Source organism: Gossypium hirsutum, chromosome A11 (genome assembly GCF_007990345.1).
Source record: "Gossypium hirsutum isolate 1008001.06 chromosome A11, Gossypium_hirsutum_v2.1, whole genome shotgun sequence".
In the NCBI taxonomy this organism is placed as follows: Eukaryota; Viridiplantae; Streptophyta; class Magnoliopsida; order Malvales; family Malvaceae; genus Gossypium; species Gossypium hirsutum.
The window spans coordinates 13,436,319-13,456,375 of record NC_053434.1 but is presented as its reverse complement, the minus strand read 5'-3'; the positions used below and the strand labels follow the sequence as shown (position 1 = coordinate 13,456,375).

General features: G+C 35.0%; 4 protein-coding genes across 17 annotated transcripts; 3 read left to right on the top strand and 1 right to left on the bottom strand.

Annotated features, from left to right (window-relative positions):
- The first annotated feature begins 247 nt into the window (after positions 1-247).
- Positions 248-4,788, top strand: LOC107924191 (uncharacterized). Of its 2 annotated transcripts, none has more exons than XM_041081107.1 (5): positions 248-717; positions 1,117-1,300; positions 1,878-2,274; positions 3,254-3,331; positions 3,827-4,788. In XM_041081107.1, the coding sequence occupies exons 1-5, from the start codon at positions 625-627 to the stop codon at positions 4,326-4,328; spliced, it is 1,254 nt and encodes a 417-aa protein (XP_040937041.1). In that variant the 5' UTR covers positions 248-624; the 3' UTR covers positions 4,329-4,788. The 2 variants fall into 2 exon arrangements, with proteins under 2 accessions (XP_040937041.1, XP_040937042.1); XM_041081108.1 differs by having other exon boundaries at positions 251-717; positions 1,120-1,300.
- Positions 4,789-5,738: 950 nt separating this feature from the next.
- LOC107924813 (E3 ubiquitin-protein ligase SP1) lies at positions 5,739-11,762 on the top strand. Of its 13 annotated transcripts, XR_005904863.1 has the most exons (14): positions 5,739-6,221; positions 6,420-6,472; positions 7,094-7,218; positions 7,312-7,407; positions 7,595-7,732; positions 7,818-7,883; positions 9,229-9,341; positions 9,442-9,552; positions 9,686-9,729; positions 9,820-9,925; positions 10,828-11,003; positions 11,144-11,330; positions 11,418-11,497; positions 11,625-11,762. XR_005904863.1 is itself a non-coding variant. In XM_016855413.2 (11 exons), exons 1-11 carry the CDS (start codon positions 6,148-6,150, stop codon positions 10,928-10,930), a joined length of 1,029 nt encoding a protein of 342 aa, XP_016710902.1. In that variant the 5' UTR covers positions 5,741-6,147; the 3' UTR covers positions 10,931-11,762. The 13 variants fall into 13 exon arrangements, 3 of the variants coding, with proteins under 3 accessions (XP_016710902.1, XP_016710904.1, XP_016710903.1); XR_005904862.1 differs by lacking the exon at positions 11,144-11,330; XR_005904861.1 differs by having other exon boundaries at positions 11,144-11,323; positions 11,418-11,762.
- A 139-nt stretch (positions 11,763-11,901) lies between these two features.
- Positions 11,902-13,870, top strand: LOC121209760 (uncharacterized). The gene is made up of 2 exons (XM_041081109.1): positions 11,902-12,022; positions 12,926-13,870. The coding sequence occupies exon 2, from the start codon at positions 13,033-13,035 to the stop codon at positions 13,603-13,605; it is 573 nt and encodes a 190-aa protein (XP_040937043.1). The 5' UTR covers positions 11,902-12,022; positions 12,926-13,032; the 3' UTR covers positions 13,606-13,870.
- Positions 13,871-19,058: 5,188 nt separating this feature from the next.
- Positions 19,059-20,057, bottom strand: LOC107923602 (uncharacterized). The gene has a single exon (XM_016853785.1). The coding sequence runs from the start codon at positions 20,055-20,057 to the stop codon at positions 19,059-19,061; it is 999 nt and encodes a 332-aa protein (XP_016709274.1).

The window sequence follows — 20,057 nt, the reverse complement described above, 5'->3', positions numbered from 1 at the left end:
ATTCCTTCCCAACAATTTTATTTAATTAAAAAAAACCAGAAAGTCTCGGTTGATGGGATATAATCTTAGCCACTCATTCAAATGACCTAACTTAGTCAATCCTTCTGAAGCGGGTTTTATGGTCCCCGGCAGATTTTTACAACGGCTGGGGTCTAGCGTAACGTATTCCACCACACGCTCTCTGATTAAAGAAAAATCATAACGCAAGAACATCTCATCAAACCCATCTCATTCCGATCGGACGGTCAAGAATAAAACTCAAAAGGGGGTGGTCTGACTCCGTGAATAATCCAATAAAAGACAGCTATATGTTTTTGTTGTACATTTCAGGGTCCCCTACCTGGATTCTCAAGGCTTCGCCTGCCACAGATACCAAACCTAGAAAAATTTCTCCAATCCTTACGATCAAATCACATAAATCTTGTTATCAAATCTTAATACTTTCTTTTCGTTTTTTTAATTGTTACCGCTGAAGTGAAAGATTTGAATTGGGAGGAAAATCCAAGATTTTGAGGTTTTGAGATGGATAAGTGTTTGGTTCTGTGTTAAAAAATAGAGGTCAGAAAATAAGAGGAGAGAATTTTGGGGATTTAAGATCTTGGATTCTCTCCATAGATAGAAAAAATGTTGAAACTTTGTTTAATGGCTTCTCATGGGTACACTCCCAGCCCGGGACTTGTTTTTCACCGGGAAAAAGGTGTTAGCAGGATGATCAAGGTAATTTTTTTTTGGTTTGTTTTGTACAGTTTGATGATTTGGGTTTCTTGGTTACTATTTCGATTGTGAGCTACTACTGGCAGTCTATGATTGCTAATTCTATTTTGATTAATTGTTTGGGTGACATGAATATTATGGAGTTATTGGATTCTTCTCTAGCGCTTTAATGAAGACAAATCGATTTTTATTAGGATTTTGTGCCTGCATATATATGTATATGTATATATTTTATGAATTATATAAATTTTCGATATTTGATCATCAATAATCAGTAATTTGCAGCCCCCTCCCCCCTCTTATTTTTCTACTAATACTTTTATTTATTAACTTTATTTAAAAATTATATTGCATATAATTTATGAGTTTTTTGTTATTGAATTTTTATTGTTTCCATAAAAGCAGGAATGTCAAACCTTGTTGCCAAGTAAAGCAATAAAAAATGACATGGTACAAACGGGTCCCTTTGATCTGAAGTGCAATGGAATCAAAGAGCAGCCAAAACCAGTTACCCTTCTTTGTGAGCCTAAACTGATTGTAGATGTCGATCCAAAAGCACAAAAGCCTATGGCTATTGATAAACCAGGTCTGCAACTTCTTGTTGCTTGTTCTTTGTATGTGCTAGTTATTTCTTTTGCTATGTACTTAGGGAAAGCGACTCAAACCAATTATTTTTCTTAGAATCTATAAAAATATATAATTCTCAAAACACCGTAAAGATTGGGTGTTTGTGGTATTAAGTTTAACTAACAATGCGATTAAATATTTTGTTTCTCCTTGGACAGAGGTTGTGTATTGGAATTTGGATGTAAACTCAAATCTTTGCTATGATTCTCTTTTACAATCCCATCCACACTTCTTGCCGCTCCCAACATGATTGAAAAGAGTAATGAGATATACTAAAATAAGTTATAGCATAGATATGAAAGGTGATTCTTGAAGGGATATAAAAGTGTTAGCAGCTAGATCAGGTTATTCCAATCGATAATGTAGTACAACAATTTAGTAGCACACTTGAAGGCAGAAAACATATTTGTGGGTGATTATAGGTTAGACTATTCATTTGTGACGTCAATTTCTTTTATATTTCTTCCCAAGTCCCCTTGGTTAATCATTGTCTAATGGTTATTCTAATCCTGTTTTATTCGCTGTTGCTCATCTAGACACAGCTCTCTTTGGCTCTGGGATAGCTGAGAAGTGCACAAGACATGAAAAACTCTTAAAGTTTCTTGTGTCTGGATCAAAGGATGTGGATAAAGGGGAACTTGATTTATCATTGCTATCAGATTTGATTGAACCGTTGATGTTTGGTGTGCATCAGCAGCCTTATGCTTCTCTAATTTATCCAAGTAGTGAGTTTGATGACCAGAAGCCGCTTCCAGACATTGTAGGAGAGATGGTACAAGATTCAAAACTTATTGTTAATTCAGATGGTCTAGTTGTATTTACAAGTAGTGGGACCGAGATGAAAGACATTCTTTCAATCGTTGCTGAATTTCACTTATCAAACAACTCAACTAAATCGAGAAGGCAGTCGGGACTGGTCCCATACTTCAACAGGTATGGATACTACTACTTACACCCCCTTGATTTGAATTAAAGGTTAAATACTCATTTGGCCCTTATACTATGACATTTCTGTCACTTTGAGGGTTTAAAGAATTAAAATTCATATGAAGTACTTAAACTTATATTTTGTCAGCCATTTGACTCCAAAGCTAGGTCTGTTATAATTGTCTTGTCATCATCTTGTCGCTGGTGAATCTACTGCCACGCCAACATGAAGGGTAAAATAAAATATTTCTTATGCTGATATGGTATTTACATGCTAAATGAGTCACCATTTTTTTGAGAAGTGGTAGATTTTTTTTGACTGTTTTTTTCATTTTAGCCAATTGACTTGCTGTGTTAGTCGAAAGGGTCAAAACATCTGTGGGTAACATGGTTGAGTATTCTATTGCAAATTTTTATTCTCTTAATACTAATGTGACAAAATTGTCATAGTTCAAGGCCAAAATCTGTTTTTAAACTCTTAAATTAAATGAGAACCATGCAGCAAACAATCATAGTGTTATGTACGGACCCTATTGTGGTGTTTTGACTGTTATTGAAAATTTGTTGCTAATAAACAATCATATAAGATGTAAAACGAATAGTAGATTTCATTGTTGTTTGAAAGTAATGTGACCATAAAGTCTTCTGATTAAACAGGACCCGGAACAAAAAAGTGCATGCTAGTACTAGGGGTCAAAACATCTGTGGGTAACATGGTTGAGTATTCTATTGCAAATTTTTATTCTCTGAATACTAATGTGACAAAATTGTCATAGTTCAAGGCCAAAATCTGTTTTTAAACTCTTAAATTAAATGAGAACCATGCAGCAAACAATCATATTGTGTTATGTACGGACCATATTGTGGTGTTTTGACTGTTATTGAAAATTTGTTGCTAATAAACAATCGTATAAGATGTAAAATGAATAGTAGATTTCATTGTTGTTTGAAAGGAATGTGACCATACAGTCTTCTGATTAAACAGGACCCGGAGCAAAAAAGTGCATGCTAGTACTAGTCTCGCTCCAAAATATGAAGTTGCGAGTGTTGCACCTCCAAAGAGGTCTGTGACTGATCATCTGTCTCATTGTGCCCTCTCTCTCTCTCTCTCTCTCTGTTTTCTTTTTTAATTTATAAATACCCTTGCCATTGCCATAATTCTTCTAGATGATATAATGGAAACTGTCAACTTGAAATAATTGGATTTACGTTGTTTAGGGATCTTGATATCTAGTCCTAGAATTTCTGTAACAAACCGATAATGATTTGTGAGTTGTAACACTTCATTTATGTTGATTGCATGTAAGACCGTAGTATGGAATGGACATAGATAGATATATTTATTAAATATTGTAAATATGGCAGGTAGGTTTAACCTATATTTTAATAAGGTTTCTTCCAACTTGGCTATTGTCCGCTGGATCTGGACCTAAAATATGGTCTGTTTTTATAGATACATGGTTAAAATATGAACTTCTGCAAAAAACTATAATTTTTGTTGCTTTCTTTCAACTGTTTTTGTTTAAAATGTGTTTTTTATGCAACTCGTTTTTGACAGTCCGGAGAAAATCAAGCCCAAGCCATCACCAAAAAGGAAGATGTCTAAGAAGTCAACCAGGGAGAGAAATCTTTACAAAGCAAATTATTTCCATGCATGTGAGAGTCTTCTTTCTTTGATGGTAAATAAGCACCGGCATGGCAAAATGGCAATTCTTTCCCTGAAGAAGTCTGGCCCTGAACTTCCTCAACTTTTGACCCAATTCTCTGCTGGCATTGCCGGGACTGGTCTTGCTGTTGTCTTGTCTGTTTTCTGTAAGGTAGCGTATGCGAGAGCCCCATTGTGTACATCTAACCTCTTTAGCACTAGCCTTGGTTTCGGGCTAGTTTGGCTCTCCTGGGCAGTTAACAGACTGAGGGACACGATCGAAAATATCAGCAAGAATACTGGCAAGTTGGATATGAAGGAAAAAGAGATGATTAAGAGAGTTGAGAAAAGTGTTGATGACATCTACATCAGAGCTGCAACGTTGATGGCTGCAGCGATGTTAAGGTTTGTATGAATTCTGAAGATATAACTCATTTGGATAACCATCTGGACTGGCTGAATATTTCAACAACAGAAAACATTGACATCTATGGTCTTGTGATGACCTTGAGCTCATATGAGCAGGACCTCAGCATCTGCCAGCTTGTATATATATAATAATCATTAAGCGCTATGAATGGAGAAGAGGGTGAAAACCTTTCATATATTTTAAAATACGAATTGTCATTGCCGGACATAAATGGGTGGGAGCGGATTAGTAGAACTGGTACTAATCTTTAATATATTCTTCTTCATGCAAAGAAAAATGACTGGTTATGGTGTTCAGGTTCCAAGAGGGCTACAATTTTTAAATGTCTTGAAATGCTGTTTGATTGTGCTTTTTTATTTAGTTATGTACAAGGAATGAAAGGATATGCTGGCTAGTTATGCACCACTGGAAACCGAATAAAAAATAATTGAGTCCTTAAAATTCATCATTATCGCTCACTAACAATCTCTTTAATACTTGTGCAACTGATCGGTCCCCTATTTATCGATTCATTGCAGCCACCAACAAAGTTCTTTCTCTTACAGGTAAAAGATTACAAACCTTAAACCGACGTCCACATAACCATAACTTATTGTTGTTCAAATCCTAAAGAATTTGCTTGTCTTAGAGTCTCTTTGGTTGAGCGTTTACTTCTATTATTGTGCGTTTAGTTTATTTTTTATTTTATATTATAGTATTGCTATAATATCTATTGTTATCATTGTTTTTACATTAACCGTAAATGCATCTCCCAACCAAAGGAACTCTTAATCTCCTATACTCATTGGTTGAATAATGAAGAAAGAAAAATATTTTAGCTCTACATGGTACTTTTTTTAATAATTAGTTCATTTTTTAATGTCTCTCGTCATAAATGCTTATCAAAATCGATAAATAATAAAACTACACATTAACTTTATTTTAATTTGTAATTCAATACATGAATTTTGATTTGATGCAATTATCTATATGAAACTTTGGCTGCGGTTTAAATGTACACGTTAAATTTTAATTTTGATTTAATTGTATACATTTTAAAAAATAAATATATCTATTTATTTTCATGTTTGATTAATATAATTATTTGTACATGCAATATACACCCATAATAGTACTAGTGATTTGTAAAAATTGAATCAAAGTAATATTTTATGTATATAATTGTATAAAATTGAAGTTCATATATAGCATTGCACATATCATAAAAAAAATGTATAGTATTATATATTAGACCAAAATTTGTGTATAATTTTTTATATTTATCTTTAATATTAAAGAAAATGTCACATCAATATATTAATGGAATTTTTTTGATACTCAATTATTTGGGTTGATTTTTCCTTAATGATAATGGGATCGAATGTAATAATAATAAAAAAAGAAGAAGGTTTTTCTTAGTGGAATCAAAGCTTATTTAGATTTTGGGATAACATGGTTTGCTTTTTTGAAATGCAATAAAAACTTGGGATGATAAAATAACAATAAGATAATCGAAATGTGCCAGATAGGCAGGCACTAATCTCTCATTTAGTGATAATAGAGGGACTAAAACCAGAAATGTACCTATTTCAATGTTAGAGTGGCAGTGAGTGATGAATCTTGCGTGCCTTGGATGATAAAAGCTCCTTTCCTTTCTAAATCCTAATGTCCTTCACTTGACTGCTGGCGTATCTAATTCGGTAATTCTAGAATCAAATTAGCTTCCGTTTCTCCTAAAATGTGATCCTTGTTTGCGAGGAATAAATGCTGTAACCCAAGGTGTTTAGAAGTAAGGGTTCGTTTGTTCCCAGTTTCTTACGTTAAGATGGTTCCATGGGGCGGTCTCAGTTGCTGCTTGAGTGCAGCCGCTCTCTATCTTCTTGGTAGGAGCAGTGGAAGGTTAGATTTCTATCAACTTTCTTACAAATAAGGGCTTCGCTGATGATTTGCTCATACTATCAATCCTTTGCAAAGCATTGATGAAGATGTTATGATAGATAATAACCTTTAGTAAGATCCTGTAAATAAAGCTAATTTCTTCATTATTTGCCAGAAATAATTGTTAATCATGTTCTATGCTTAATAATGGTGGAACAGGGATGCAGAGGTTCTCAAGACAGTAACTCGAGTCAATCAGCTCAAAGAATTGGGTATATATTCCTAATTGTCAACTCCTTTTTTCCTTTTATGTGATACTGGACTCTTTTATAGCTTCTAGACATTTATAGTGTCGGGTATTGTTCCCCGTGCATTTTATAAAGCTTAGAAGATCATGTGAGAAACGTGCCGAGTACGATAGTTTAAGTTGTTGGCCTAGTCCAGCTTATAATTAATGCAAACTTATAGCATATCAACGTTGAAGAGGATTGCTTTTGCATTTGTTAATTATTTAAGAATTTATTGAGTATTTTGTAAATTAGTGGCACGGGAACATCCTAGGTAAATGTGAATTCGCTTGGTCTTTATTGTTGCAGCAAGGTTGTTCCAATGTTAATATTGAGGATAAGTTAGCATTTCATGTTAAAAAGTCTGATGCCATTGGGAAAAAAAAAAGTGTCCCATCCACCTTAAACATTTACTGATTAAAAATGGGTGTGGGTCTGTGGGACACAGTATTTGATTGGTGGCCTACATTTTCATTTTTTATGACTCTAAAATTGTTCAACATAAAATTAATGCTAGGTGATACACTTACTGGAGACTGATTTGATTAATCGGCATCATTAGCATGTGCTAAGACATATATCTTGATGATACCACATTTTTTTCAGCTCAATTGCTTGACCTTGAAAGTAAAATGATACCTATAATTGTTACAATCTCTGGAAGAGTTGGTTCCGAGACACCAATAAATTGTCAGCACAGTGGATTAAGAGGTGTCATAGTAGAGGAAACGGTAATATGTTTTTAATTAAACGAGCATTGACTCTGCTACTTATTTTATCCTTTTTCTACTTGCATATGTAAATTCTTGTTTATATTTCCTTAGGCGGAACAACATTTTCTAAAGCACAATGATGCCGGTTCTTGGATACAAGATTCTGCTTTGATGCTTTCTATGTGTAAAGAGGTCCCATGGTACCTGGTTAGAACTTATTTCTCGCTGCCCGTTTACTTTGACTTTTATGCTGAAATTATTTATGTATGATTGCTCAGGTTCTTAAGATGGTTGTATTTTGGGGTCATTCTTGAGGGATTATGTTGTACTGCACAAGAACTAAAGTAGTTAATATAGCAGATTTTCTGACAACATCTTTAATCGTTAATTATAGGATGATGGTACTGGTCGTGTTTATGTAGTTGGTGCTCGTGGTGCAGCAGGTTTTGCACTAACAGTTGGAAGTGAAGTATTTGAAGAGTCAGGTCGGTCAATTGTACGTGGAACATTAGACTATCTCCAAGGTCTCAAGGTATATTTTCCCCGGCCTAGAAGTGTTTATTTTATGGTGGCATGTTTTCAGTTAAAGCTGATTTGATGGCCAAATTTCCTTTTAGATGCTTGGAGTCAAGCGAATTGAGCAGGTGCTTCCCACTGGTTCTTCTTTGACTGTTGTCGGAGAGGTACGTTTTTTATTAATGTTTTTAGCAAATCATGCAGAAAGATCAATGCAGAGTCAAATATACAGAAGTGTCATTATCAATATACTACAAAATATACTTGGTGTAGCTTGCTATATAATGTGCTCTGAAGTATCTTATGAATATTTTATGGTCGGAAATCCTTTTTTTTTCTTTTGCTAGAATGTTCCCTAGTAAATTGGATTACTTAGGTTTCACTTATGGTCCTTCCTGGTGTGTAATCATAAACGGTCCTAAGCTAAGAGAAGGCTATATGTGTAAAGTCTTATGTTAAAACATGAAAAGCTGAGTGCTGAAGCAGCTTGTTTATAGTTTGAATGGATATGACCTGGTGCTAGTATTTGAAGGCCCAAGGTCTCATTTCTTGCCTATAAGTTTAAGCTGCAGCTCCTACAAAATACCAATATCTTTTTTATCAACAATTGTCAAAGCTTAAGCTGATCCGTGATGGCAGAAAGAATTTTGTTTTCTAATATTATTTCTTTCATCTTTAATACTACTTTCAAATTACAGATCTTCCATTGACCTGCCAGATTTCCATCAATACATTTCCATGGGCAACTTCAAGCAGGTTTTTTTTTAGCATGTTTAGGGTATCGAGCTTTCCTTTGAAGGTTTACTATTCCAGCTTTTAGTTCTTTCTTTCAAGAAGCATCCACCAAGATAGCAGGTTCTCTTAACTTCTGTAATATTCTCCCTTGTATCTTTGAAGGGGCAATTATGGACATCAAAAGAATAACGGATGCGAACATTGTTGGAGAATTAACAGATCTTGCATGCCTAAACCATCCAAATAATGAATTTAAGTAATGCATAGGGCGTCTTGAGTTAATGAATTCAGATAATGTATACAGAGCATTTTAATTCAAAGCTGTGTCATGCAGATGTGTTCTAACACCATGGCTTACATTTGACAAATCCCTCATGGCTTTGGATGAGTGCCTGACGGTTACCTTGTATCCTTGAAAAATACATAACACAAGTTATTATTCAAAGGCTGTGCTGCACTTTAATATGTTTATAACAAAAGGAATTGCTTGCCGTCTTTGTATCTTTGCTTAATCACCATGGACCATTATGCCACGCTAAATCTATAACTTGGCCCTGTACATCACTTCCCGTTGGAGTATTTCATTGGAAGCATCACATAATTAACAGTGTTATTCTTCTTTAATGTCTAAATATAATGGAATTTTTATTAGAACTTTTTGAGTTTGAGATGTTTTCATGGCTTAGAACGCTGCAGTTCTTAAGCTCACTATCCATATTTGGGTTACATTGTTGGTTTATTTACTATTTCTCATTCTCTCTCTCCTATACATGGCAGGCTGTCAAGGATGACATTGGAACAATTCGGATTCAGAAGCCACAAAAAGGGCCTTTTTATGTGTACCCAAAATCTATTGATCAAGTCGTTTCCAACCTTGGGAAGTGGGCAAGGTTGTAAATATTTCAGTCGCAATTGTTCCTTTATATAACATGCATTAGTTTTGGTGATTATTTCAAAAAATGAAGAAAATAACATTGAGTTATTTATTAGGTGGTACAAGTATGCATCATTTGGACTGACCATCTTTGGTGTCTTTCTAATCTCCAAGCATACAATCCATTATGTTTTGGAGAGAAGACACCGTTGGGAATTGCGGCGAAGGTATGCTTGATGATTGTCTGTTGCGAAACATTATATAAATTGACCAAGCTCTTTGTAAGAGGCATGTATTTATGTGTCCGCTTTTGTTATGTTCTGTAATAACAAACTGAATTGTGAAATTTTGTTCATTCAGGGTTCTTGCTGCTGCAGCTAAGAGAGCAGGATCAGATAATGAAGGTAATTCTCTAGCTTTCTAAACGTCTCCAAAATTTTGTTCTTTCATGGTTTTGTCTGTATAATGTGTTGGCATCTCAATAATTTCTGTAGATTCAACTTTGAAAGCTGAAAATGGAACAGAGACCAATCAAGACTGCGTAATGCCAGATCTATGTGTAATATGCCTTGAGCAAGAGTACAATGCTGTTTTCATACAGTAAGTCCACTATTTATATTTTCTTAATTAAAGCATACAAGTAGTTAAATTGCCTTCCTAGCCGTGATTTCTATGCTTGTTGGTTCCTTAGTACTAAATTTAATGGGATACTAGTTGCTGTGAGAATAAAGGCTGTTTGTCTGACTTTAGTTTATGCATCTGTGTCCATAATGAACCCTGTTAGCAATGCTTATGCTGACATTAGAAAAAAAAAGCTATCATCTACCAAATTAATTCTATCAATATCCACTCTACTACATGAACTAATACTGAACCAGTCGCTTCTTCTGCATAAGATTTGTGTTGCCTCTGTTTCATACTGTGAGTTGCAAGTAAGATGTTTACCTTGGTCTGGAACTAGATGGTCTTCTTGATTTTCTTAAAGTCTTATCAAGTAGAAAGCAGTAACATCTTTATTTTGCATAAATTCATAGTTATTCTTTCTCTACGAAGGATTGGTGTTTACTTCAATGTGAAATGCACAAATAATGTTGTTCCAACTCTTCATCATCTTTACCATTCTTTTTCTTTTTCCCTCCCTTGTTTCTGGGTTGTGACTGGAATCAGCTAGGAGGGGCTCTGGTAACACTTGAATTCCCTTTTCCCCTTGCTCAAGCCCGAGCTTGAGGCATTATGCCAATGGCATTTGAAAGCTTTCTTGGGAATGTTAATATTTATATTGTGACCTATACATAAAGTGTTTGTAGATTCTTTCTTTCATCTTGTTTTAGCATGTGAGATAATAGACACTGTCAACATACAAATTTTGGCTTCTGAAGTTTTGTTTCTTCATTTCCAACTTTAAACTCAGACACATTACATACTTGGTTCTGTTTAAAGTTTCGCTCCTTTGGAATTGTTCACTCATAATGAATGAATGACCTATTGCTTATGATATGCAGGTGTGGTCACATGTGCTGTTGTATGGCATGCTCTTTACACTTAACCAACTGTCCGCTTTGCCGGAGACGAATTGAGCAGGTTGTAAAAGTCTTCCGCCATTGAAACTCTGCTTATGAAATTTATTAAGTTGTGATCATACCAGCTGGGAAATCAGGGTATTCATTTTTGGTCAGAGGTAAGCTTTCAATAGTTCAGAATCCTATAAACTAGTAATCACTTCTTTCTGTAAAATAATAAGCTTAAGGCCCTTTCAAATATTTAGATTTATCATTCAAACATTATTTCAAATGATAAATGGTTGCAATTGAATGACAGATGCAGAGGGTTTATATTTTCCCAACCCTGAAATTTAAGTATAAATATTGTTTGTTACTCGTATTAAGGAGGAAATAGATGAGATCTGTATAAACTGTTCAGCTCCCTCAACTATTGTCCCTCTGGAGCTCTGTTGATCTTATTAGGGACAGCTCTCGGTCGTGCTTTCCTACATTAGAGGTTTGAGGTTTGGTTTCAAGCATCAGGAAATTTCCATGAAACGTTGGAGGTAGAAGCTTAATTGAAACTTGAAAATTTGTATATTGTTTTCCAGATGCTGTGTGAAACTAGAAGCTTAAGCTGTCTTCCTTGGAATGAAGTGTTTAAAGGAATTGCAGGTGGAACAAGTCTGAGGTAGAAGCTGATTCAGTATTTAAGTTTCTTACAGGCAATGAACAATTATTGTCCAGCCTGAGAAATTTAGTTGAGGAGATTACAGTTCTGTCTTTTTACGTCTATTTGTTTTGATCATGTATTGCAGACCGGTAACAATCTGGTCCATCATCTTGCTTATTTCACTTAGTACTGATGGTAAGATCTATCCGATTGTATTGCTCAATGGATTTGTAAGGAAAATGAGATTATGAAAGAATGAGCAGTTAGTGCTCTTTCTTTTTCACCCTTTGAAACTCCAACGTGACTTTCCATTAATGATTTTTTTAATGAAGCATCTTCCATAAAAATAAAATAACCCAGTGAAGAAAGAGCTGATTAACAGAACACGGGAAACATGAGATGCAGCGTGCAACGTGCAACGTGTGCCAGGTGCTGTGCTAGTTTTGGGAAACGAATAATGGAAGTTGCAAGAAGTCAAATTTTAACAAAGTCAAAAGGCTGTCCAGAATCCAACGTCACCAACACTCTTTCTTCCAATCCAAGGTAACTTTCACACTGTAATATTCCACTTTTTTCTAGAATTTTCCAGGAAAACAGAGTGGTTTCTGCTTGTGAAATGGACCAGTAGGTTTTGGGACGTAAGAAAGAAGAGCATGAGCAGCGTCACCCACTGGTGACGCCATTGCCCTGAATGTTGTTGTCAACCTCATCAATAGTTTTAACTCACATGTCCATTTTTCAATTTAAACCTAGATACTGAATCCGATACCCTCTCCATTTCTCATCACAAATTCATCAACCTTTTGTCTCTTTCTCACTTCTTTCATTGCATTGTCAAAAAGGAAGATACTCACTTCCTAAGTTGTACACATTTAGTTAGATTGTGGTTCATAGTTGGAGCTGAGAAATTGAAGCATAGAAAAAGAGGAGAATATGATCCCCTCATTTCCCATCTATCACATCAGTACCAAAATTTACGATAGCTAGTTAGCTTCCTAGATTTTGTTTTTACACCATGCAATAGTTTTATTGTTTTGGGGGTTTAATTATGCCCTCTATCCTTCTACTTTTCATGCTTTTTGAAATTTATTCTCCTATTTGTCTTATTTAAAATTTAAAATCTAATTGGTAAACACTATTAATCAACTTCTGTTAAATTTGAATATGTTGCATTTTAATATTCAAAGATGGGATTAAAAGTAAGTTCAATTGATGGCAGTCAAATTTAATAGAAGTCAATTAACAATGATATAAATTACTTTAATTTTTAAATCAAACAAGTAGATATTAAAATTTTGGAATTAAAAGCAAAATGACTAAATTTCAAAAGTCTGAAAAGTATAGGGACTGAGGGCAAAATTAGACCTTGTCTTTTCACTTTGTTAATGTGTGATTCCTTAATCTCACTGGTCTCTATACAAGACCTTATTAGTAAGTATAAAACAGGTTTGTGGGTTGGCCATGTTAAGTAGATATCTGCCCTCCGGTACCTGCTTGTTCCTCCACCAAAAACAAAACTTATCCAATTTCCCTTTCAATTCATATTACCGTCAATGGATTCCTCCCCCGAGGGTGTGTGTGAGAAACTATTTAGAGCAATCACTTTGGGTCCTGCTTTCCGCACAACCCATCGTATCACAATCCCCCAACAACAATCAACCATCAGCCATGCTCGAACTCCACCATTACAAAACCCTGTCAAAACCCAAATGGCATCTCCACAATACCCAAAACCTACAACCACCGAAGAAGCAGCGGCAATTCCCATCAAGTTTGACTATACTTCTACTGAGAAACCAAAGCCAATAGCAACCACCTTGAATGCTTCAACCCGCCAATCACCACTTGGCCGGATGGGTCAACAGGTGGAAACACAAAAGCCCTCCACTCATAATGGTGAGCAGCCACGAAATAAGTCCAAGCCTAATAGGTCGCCAATCCAAATCCGAGATGAACAACATCAAACCACCAAGGTGGAGGGAGCCAAGAAACCAACCAAAAATTACAAAACTTTCGATGAATTTATCGAACAAACGAAGAAAAAGTTGTCATTTGTTGATGAGGAGGAGCAGGATTTGGGCAAGGTTGTGGTGGAATATGGTAAGAATCATCACTTTTCCGCTTAGAGTTACCTCAAGTATCGAGGATAGAAAAGTGATGATGAGTCCTTTATAAACAATGAATAAACTGGAGATTCTATACATACTTCTGCTTAATAGGTTCGATGAATAATTATCTCGTATTCCATAATGTCGGGTGATGTCTATGTTGTCAAATATATTTGGAACATGCATATATATATATGTGTGTGTGTTTTCCAATAAACACTTAATATGCTTTTGTACTCTACCCATTATTGATTTAATAAATTTTTTATATAATGTTTTACCACTTTCTAACAAGCATAACCTAAAGAATTGTATACAACAATGGGAACTAAGAAAAGGAAATACTACATGCCTTTCGATCTGTGACAACAAAAGCAAGATAAGCTACAGAAAGGATATCTAACTTACAGAAACTAGCTCTCAAAATCAAATAGATGAATTCTCATATTAATAACAAAAAACATGATCAATTCATATGTACTCGAAAGAAATCTCATTCTTAAACGTTATGTATGAAAGTAATAAACCCTAGGGACAATAGTTGACATTTTCATTAGCATAAAAGAGGCCTAAGCAACAACTAGTGTTTTATAGTCGCCTAAGCAACAACTAGTATTTTATAGTCAATCACTCGGGTGATGCTATCAAGTCAAACATTTTGTCTTCTGCAGATTTGTTCTCATATAATTGATAGAGTTTAATCCCTCAAGCAACAAAGTCATATCAAATAAACTAACTATAATTTATCACCTATCCACAAGATGCTTAAATAACCAATGTATCGTATCCTATAAGCAACTTGATGCAAATCTTTGCCAAATCATTTTACAATCTATCTCCGACCTAAAGGTCGAAATTGCCACACCAAAATATTAGTCATGATGGTTGTCAAACATCAATGAGGCCATCCTATGGTTAAAAATCAACCCACTATGTTAGGATATTTGGAGATCAAGAATAAATAAGAGATAGCCTTAGACTAAAGGGGTAAGATACAAGTATTATCCCTTCAGAGAGGGTTCTCTCTTCTTCTTCTTCTTCTACTTCTTTTTATCTCATCTTCTTTCTTTACCATCATTTTTCTTTACAATCTTATTTCTCTTTTTTTTCAATTACAAAAATCTTTGAATTAACTTAAGTATTGGAGAACATTTCGGAGCGCAAGTTTTAATCATCAAACTTACTTTCATCTTTTAAAAACTTAAAAGTATTTAAGTTCTTCTCTAAATCCGATCCATCATCAAATATGAATTAAAATTTATACATTTAACTGGAATGTCATCGAACTAGAAAAAATATAAAAATAGAGAAAAAAAAAACAAGACTAGAAAACCAGTAAAAAAAACCAATAAAGTAGGAGATGAGAAAATTTTGATTAACTCTTGAAGATTGGGATTTAAATTTAAATCAAAAAATTAATGGTATATTTGAAATGTATTATGTGAAATAAGAAGATTTTGTAAGTGTTATCAATAAAGTGTAATAAAAGGTATTTAAATAAAATATATTATAGCTGTATTTTTTGAACTATTAACTGATTCAACTGAGAATTTCAGTGTTACCGGTATTGTAGACTATCTAGTTTTAAAAATATTAAATTCCATACCAAAATCATTACAATGAATTAGCAAAAGTAAGAGGCGGGAGGGAAAACAAAAACTATGCGAGAGAAAGCCCACTAGCTTGGATTTGTCAACAGTCCTTTTGAGTACTCTCACACTATCTTGGCCCAAACTGCATTCAAGGCATTTATCCCTTGTTTGTTAAGCTCAAACCCCATCTTTTTTTTCCATTCATCAGCTCACCTGGGCTGTTCCTATAACTGGTATATTAAGCATCTCATTAGCACATGACCTTTTCTCAAGGGGTAAACGGTAGTTGTGAGATTGAATCCCAGACTGTTTTGATTAAGTATTTGAACACAAATAATTTACAATTCCACTTGTGGTTCAGTCAACATTTTATGTGCTCTTTAATCTCAATGAAAACTGTAGTTGAATGATTAATATTTGGAGAAATAAAACAAAGAAAATGATAAAGAATATAATGGAGAAGAGAAATAAATTTTGTATGAAAAAATTCTTTCAAATAATCTTTTATTTCAAGCACACAAAGTTAATAATTCTTCATCACATACAACTCTTTATATAGGAGTTGTAAGTGACTATTCATCTATATCACTATATGCTAGGAGTTGTGACTATTCATGCATGTGTGTATCTTTTCATATTCAAGCCTCTTAACTTTTCATCTTCAAGTCTCTTCACTATTCATATTCAAGTTTTTTCACTTTTCATATTCAAGTCTCTTCACTCTTCTAACTTTTCATAATTTATTTGTGTAAGGTTAATTTAATTATGTGCCAACAATGCCTCCCTTAAATTAAACTTGCTTTGAACTCCCAACCTTTCAACATTTTTCTTGAAGACTTGTCCACTTAGAGGCTTTGTGAAGATATCAGCCATCTGATCTTCCGTCTTGCAATATTCAACTTGAACATCACCATTATTCACTAGTTCCCTCAAGAAGTGATATCGAATGCGAATGTGTTTTGTCCTTCTATGAAGAACTGGATCTTTTGTGACCGAAATAGTAGAACTATTGTCACAAAACAAAATTGTTGACTTGCTTTGCTTCTGCTTAAGACTTTCCAAAATTCCACGTAACCAAATCAATTGACATCCTGCATAAGATGCAGCGATATATTCAGCTTCTGTAGTTGAAAGCGCCACAATTGATTGTTTCTTTGAACTCCATGAAACTGCACCACTACCAAGGTGAAAAACATAACCAGAAGTGCTTCTGCTATCATCAATGCTTCCTGCTAAATCACTATCCGTATAACCAATGAGATCAACTAATGTATTAGCTTTATAGAAAATTCCATAATCAATGGTTCCCTTCACATATCTCAATATTCTCTTGGCAGCCTCCCAGTGATTGGAGTAAGGTTTCTCCATGAATCTACTTACCAAGCTAACAGCATACACGATATCAGGCCTTGTCGAAGTCAGATACATCAACTTCCCAACCAAACTTCTGAATATGGTGGAATCGACAAGCTTTCCTTCACCCTCTTTAGATAACTTCAGACCTGTAATGCATGGAGTAGAGACTGGATTCGCATTTTCCATCATGAATTTTTTTAGAACTTCCTTTGCGTAGCTCTCTTGTGAAATAAAAATTCCTTTCTCGAATTGATGAACTTCAATGCCAAGAAAATGATGAAGTTCTCCCAAATCTGTCATCTTAAATTCTGCCATCATTGAGTGCTGAAATTCTTTCAACATCTTCACATCATTTCCTGTGAAAATAAGATCATCAACGTAGAGACTTACAACCATGAATCTTCCTTGATTATTGCCTTTGATGTAGAGAGTATGCTCATATGGAGATTTCTGGAATCCACACTTCTGAAAATAAGAATCGATGCGGCTGTACCATGCTCTGGGTGATTGCTTTAACCCGTACAAAGCTTTCTTCAACTTGTAAACTTTTTCTTCTTCTCCTTTTTTGACAAACCCTGGTGGTTGATCAACATAGACTTCTTCTTTGAGAACACCATTCAAAAACGCAGATTTTACGTCCATTTGGAACATTTTCCAATTGTTTTGGGCAGCAAGAGAAATAAGTAACCGAACTGTCTCAAGTCTTGAAACTGGAGCAAATACCTCTGTAAAATCTTCTCCTTCCTTTTGCTTGTATCCTTTTGCAACTAGTCTTGCCTTGTACTTGTTGATAGAGCCATTCGGATTCATCTTTGTCTTGTACACCCATTTGACTCCAATTGAATTCTTGTGCGGCGGTAAATCTGTGAGTTCCCATATATCATTGTTTTCAATTGAGCAAATCTCTTCTTTCATGGCTTTCCTCCATATTTCTTCTTGATATGCATCATCAAAAGAAATTGGATCTTCTCCTGCAAAGAAGGCAAAGAATATAGCATCATTTTGCACAACTTCATCCGTTACATCATATAACTCTTGGATGCTTCTTGTTTTTCGGATCGGGCTGGATGAAGAAGAATTTGATGAAGAACTTGGGGAAGCAGGAGGATTTTCTACTTGAGCATCATCTTCAGCATTCTCAATTACTGCCTCTTCTTCTTCTTCAAGTTCAAAAGGAAAAATTGGCAAATTTTCCTTTTCAACTTCCATATCTTCAAACATGGAATTTTCATCAAACCGAACATCTCGGCTTATCACAATCTTCTTTGTCACCAGATTATACAACTTGTATGCCTTACTTCTTTCACTATAGCCAATGAAAATGCATTTCTCTGACTTGTCATCCAACTTGCTTCTCATTGCATCTGGAATATGAGAGTAGGCAACACTCCCAAATACTCTAAGATGACTAACACTAGGCTTTATACCATACCACGCCTCATGTGGTGTGCAATTCTCCAAGCTTCTTGTCGGTGATCTGTTTATAAGATAAACTGCACAGGAAACAACTTCAGCCCAAAATCTTCTTGATAACCTCTTCTTCTTAAGAAGACATCTAGCCATTTCCATAATTATTCTATTCTTTCTTTCACACACACCATTTTGCTGAGGTGTATGGCGGACTGTCATTTCATGCCGGATGCCACTATCTCGGCAATATTTCTCAAATTCTTTTGAAAAATATTCACCTCCACGATTTGTACGCAAGGTGTAAATTTTCAACCTAGTAAAGTTCTCCACTTCTGCCTTGAAATCTTTGAATCTCTGAAAAGCCTCTGATTTTTCTTTGACACAATACACCCATAACTTTCTTGAGTAATCATCAATGAAAGAGATAAAGTAACGATTACCTCCTAAAGATGAAACTGTCATTGGACCACAAAGATCTGAGTGAATAAGTTGCAATGGTCTTCTTGCTTTCCACGAGGATTGAGAAGGAAAAGCAATTTTATGTTGCTTTCCAAGTTGACATGCTTCACAAACATCATCAAGCCGATCGATTTTTGGTAAACCTCTAACCATCATCTTCCTTGAAAGCATCTCCAAATTTCCATAGTTTAAATATCCATATCTATCATGCCATAACTTTGAAATTCCTTTATGAGCACCAATAAAACAAGACATATTCTGATTTTGAAGGGTAAGAGAGAAAAGATTATTTGATGCCACTCCAACTCTAGCAACAACCTGATTTTTCTTTGATAAATAGCAAGCCATGTCTCGGAAATGAATATCATACCCCTTCTTCAAGAGATGCCCAACACTAAGCAGATTATTTTTAAGACCAGGAACAAAATAAACTTCAGACATTTTCTCTACCCTTCCTTGCTTTGTTTTGAACTCCAACTCACCAACACCGCTAACTTTGTAAGCTTTGCCATCTCCTACTTTTACTTCTCCACAATCAGATTCAAAGAACTTCGAAAATAAATTTTTGTTACCTGTCATATGCTTGCTAGCACCACTGTCTATGTACCAGACATCATCAATCTCTCCACCATGAGATACGAGCAACAAAGTTTCTTACTTTTGCTCTTGATTATTTTGTACTATATTAGCTTCATTTTTCTCTTCTTTTTTGTACCAGCATTCACTTGCCAAATGACCAGGTTTGCGACAATTATAACATTCAAAATAGCCACGACCTCTTCCTCTTTGATTTCCACGTCCACGTCCTCTTTGTGATCCTCTAAAATTTTGACTTTGGTTGGCTTCTTTCCATCCATTCTCCATGCTTACATCTTCACCTTTTTCACGAGCATTTGAGCCTCTTCCTCTAAAATTTCTTCCTCTTCCACGACCACGATCTCTCCCTCTTTGATTTTTAAAATCTCCCTTATTCTCATTTAGAGACAACTTTGACTGAAATGCTTGATCTAGATCTACTTCCTTTTTCTTCTTGTTTAATCTTTCTTCATGGGCTTGCAACGAACCTGTGAGTTCATCAATAGTCATGGTACTCAAGTCCTTTGATTCTTCAATGGCAACCACAATGTAGTCAAATCTGGAATCTAAAGAACGGAGGATTTTCTCAACACCATGAATATCATCCATAGTTTCACCATTTCTTTTTAATTGATTGACTATGGACAAAACCCGTGAACAGTAATCAGAAACTGATTCTGACTCTGTTTTTTGCAATCTTTCAAACTCTCCTCGAAGAGTTTGCAACCGAACTCTTTTCACCTTTTCATCTCCTTTGAATGAATTTTGTAAAAATTCCCATGCTTGTTTTGCTGTGGTGGCACAAGCTATTTTTTCCCAAGCCGCTTCATATGATTGAACTCCTTGATATATCCAAAATAAGGCTTGCTGATTTTTCTTCCTTGATTTTCTTAGACTCTCTTTTTGAACTTGTGTTAATCCTTCCTCCTCTTCAGCCTCAACTTCATTATAACCTTTTTCAACAATCTCCCAAACTTCTAGAGATCCAAGAAGAGCCTTCATTTGGATACTCCATTTGCCATAATTTTCTTTGGTTAATTGGGGAACGGAAGAAAGAGGAATAGAATTATTGTTCAT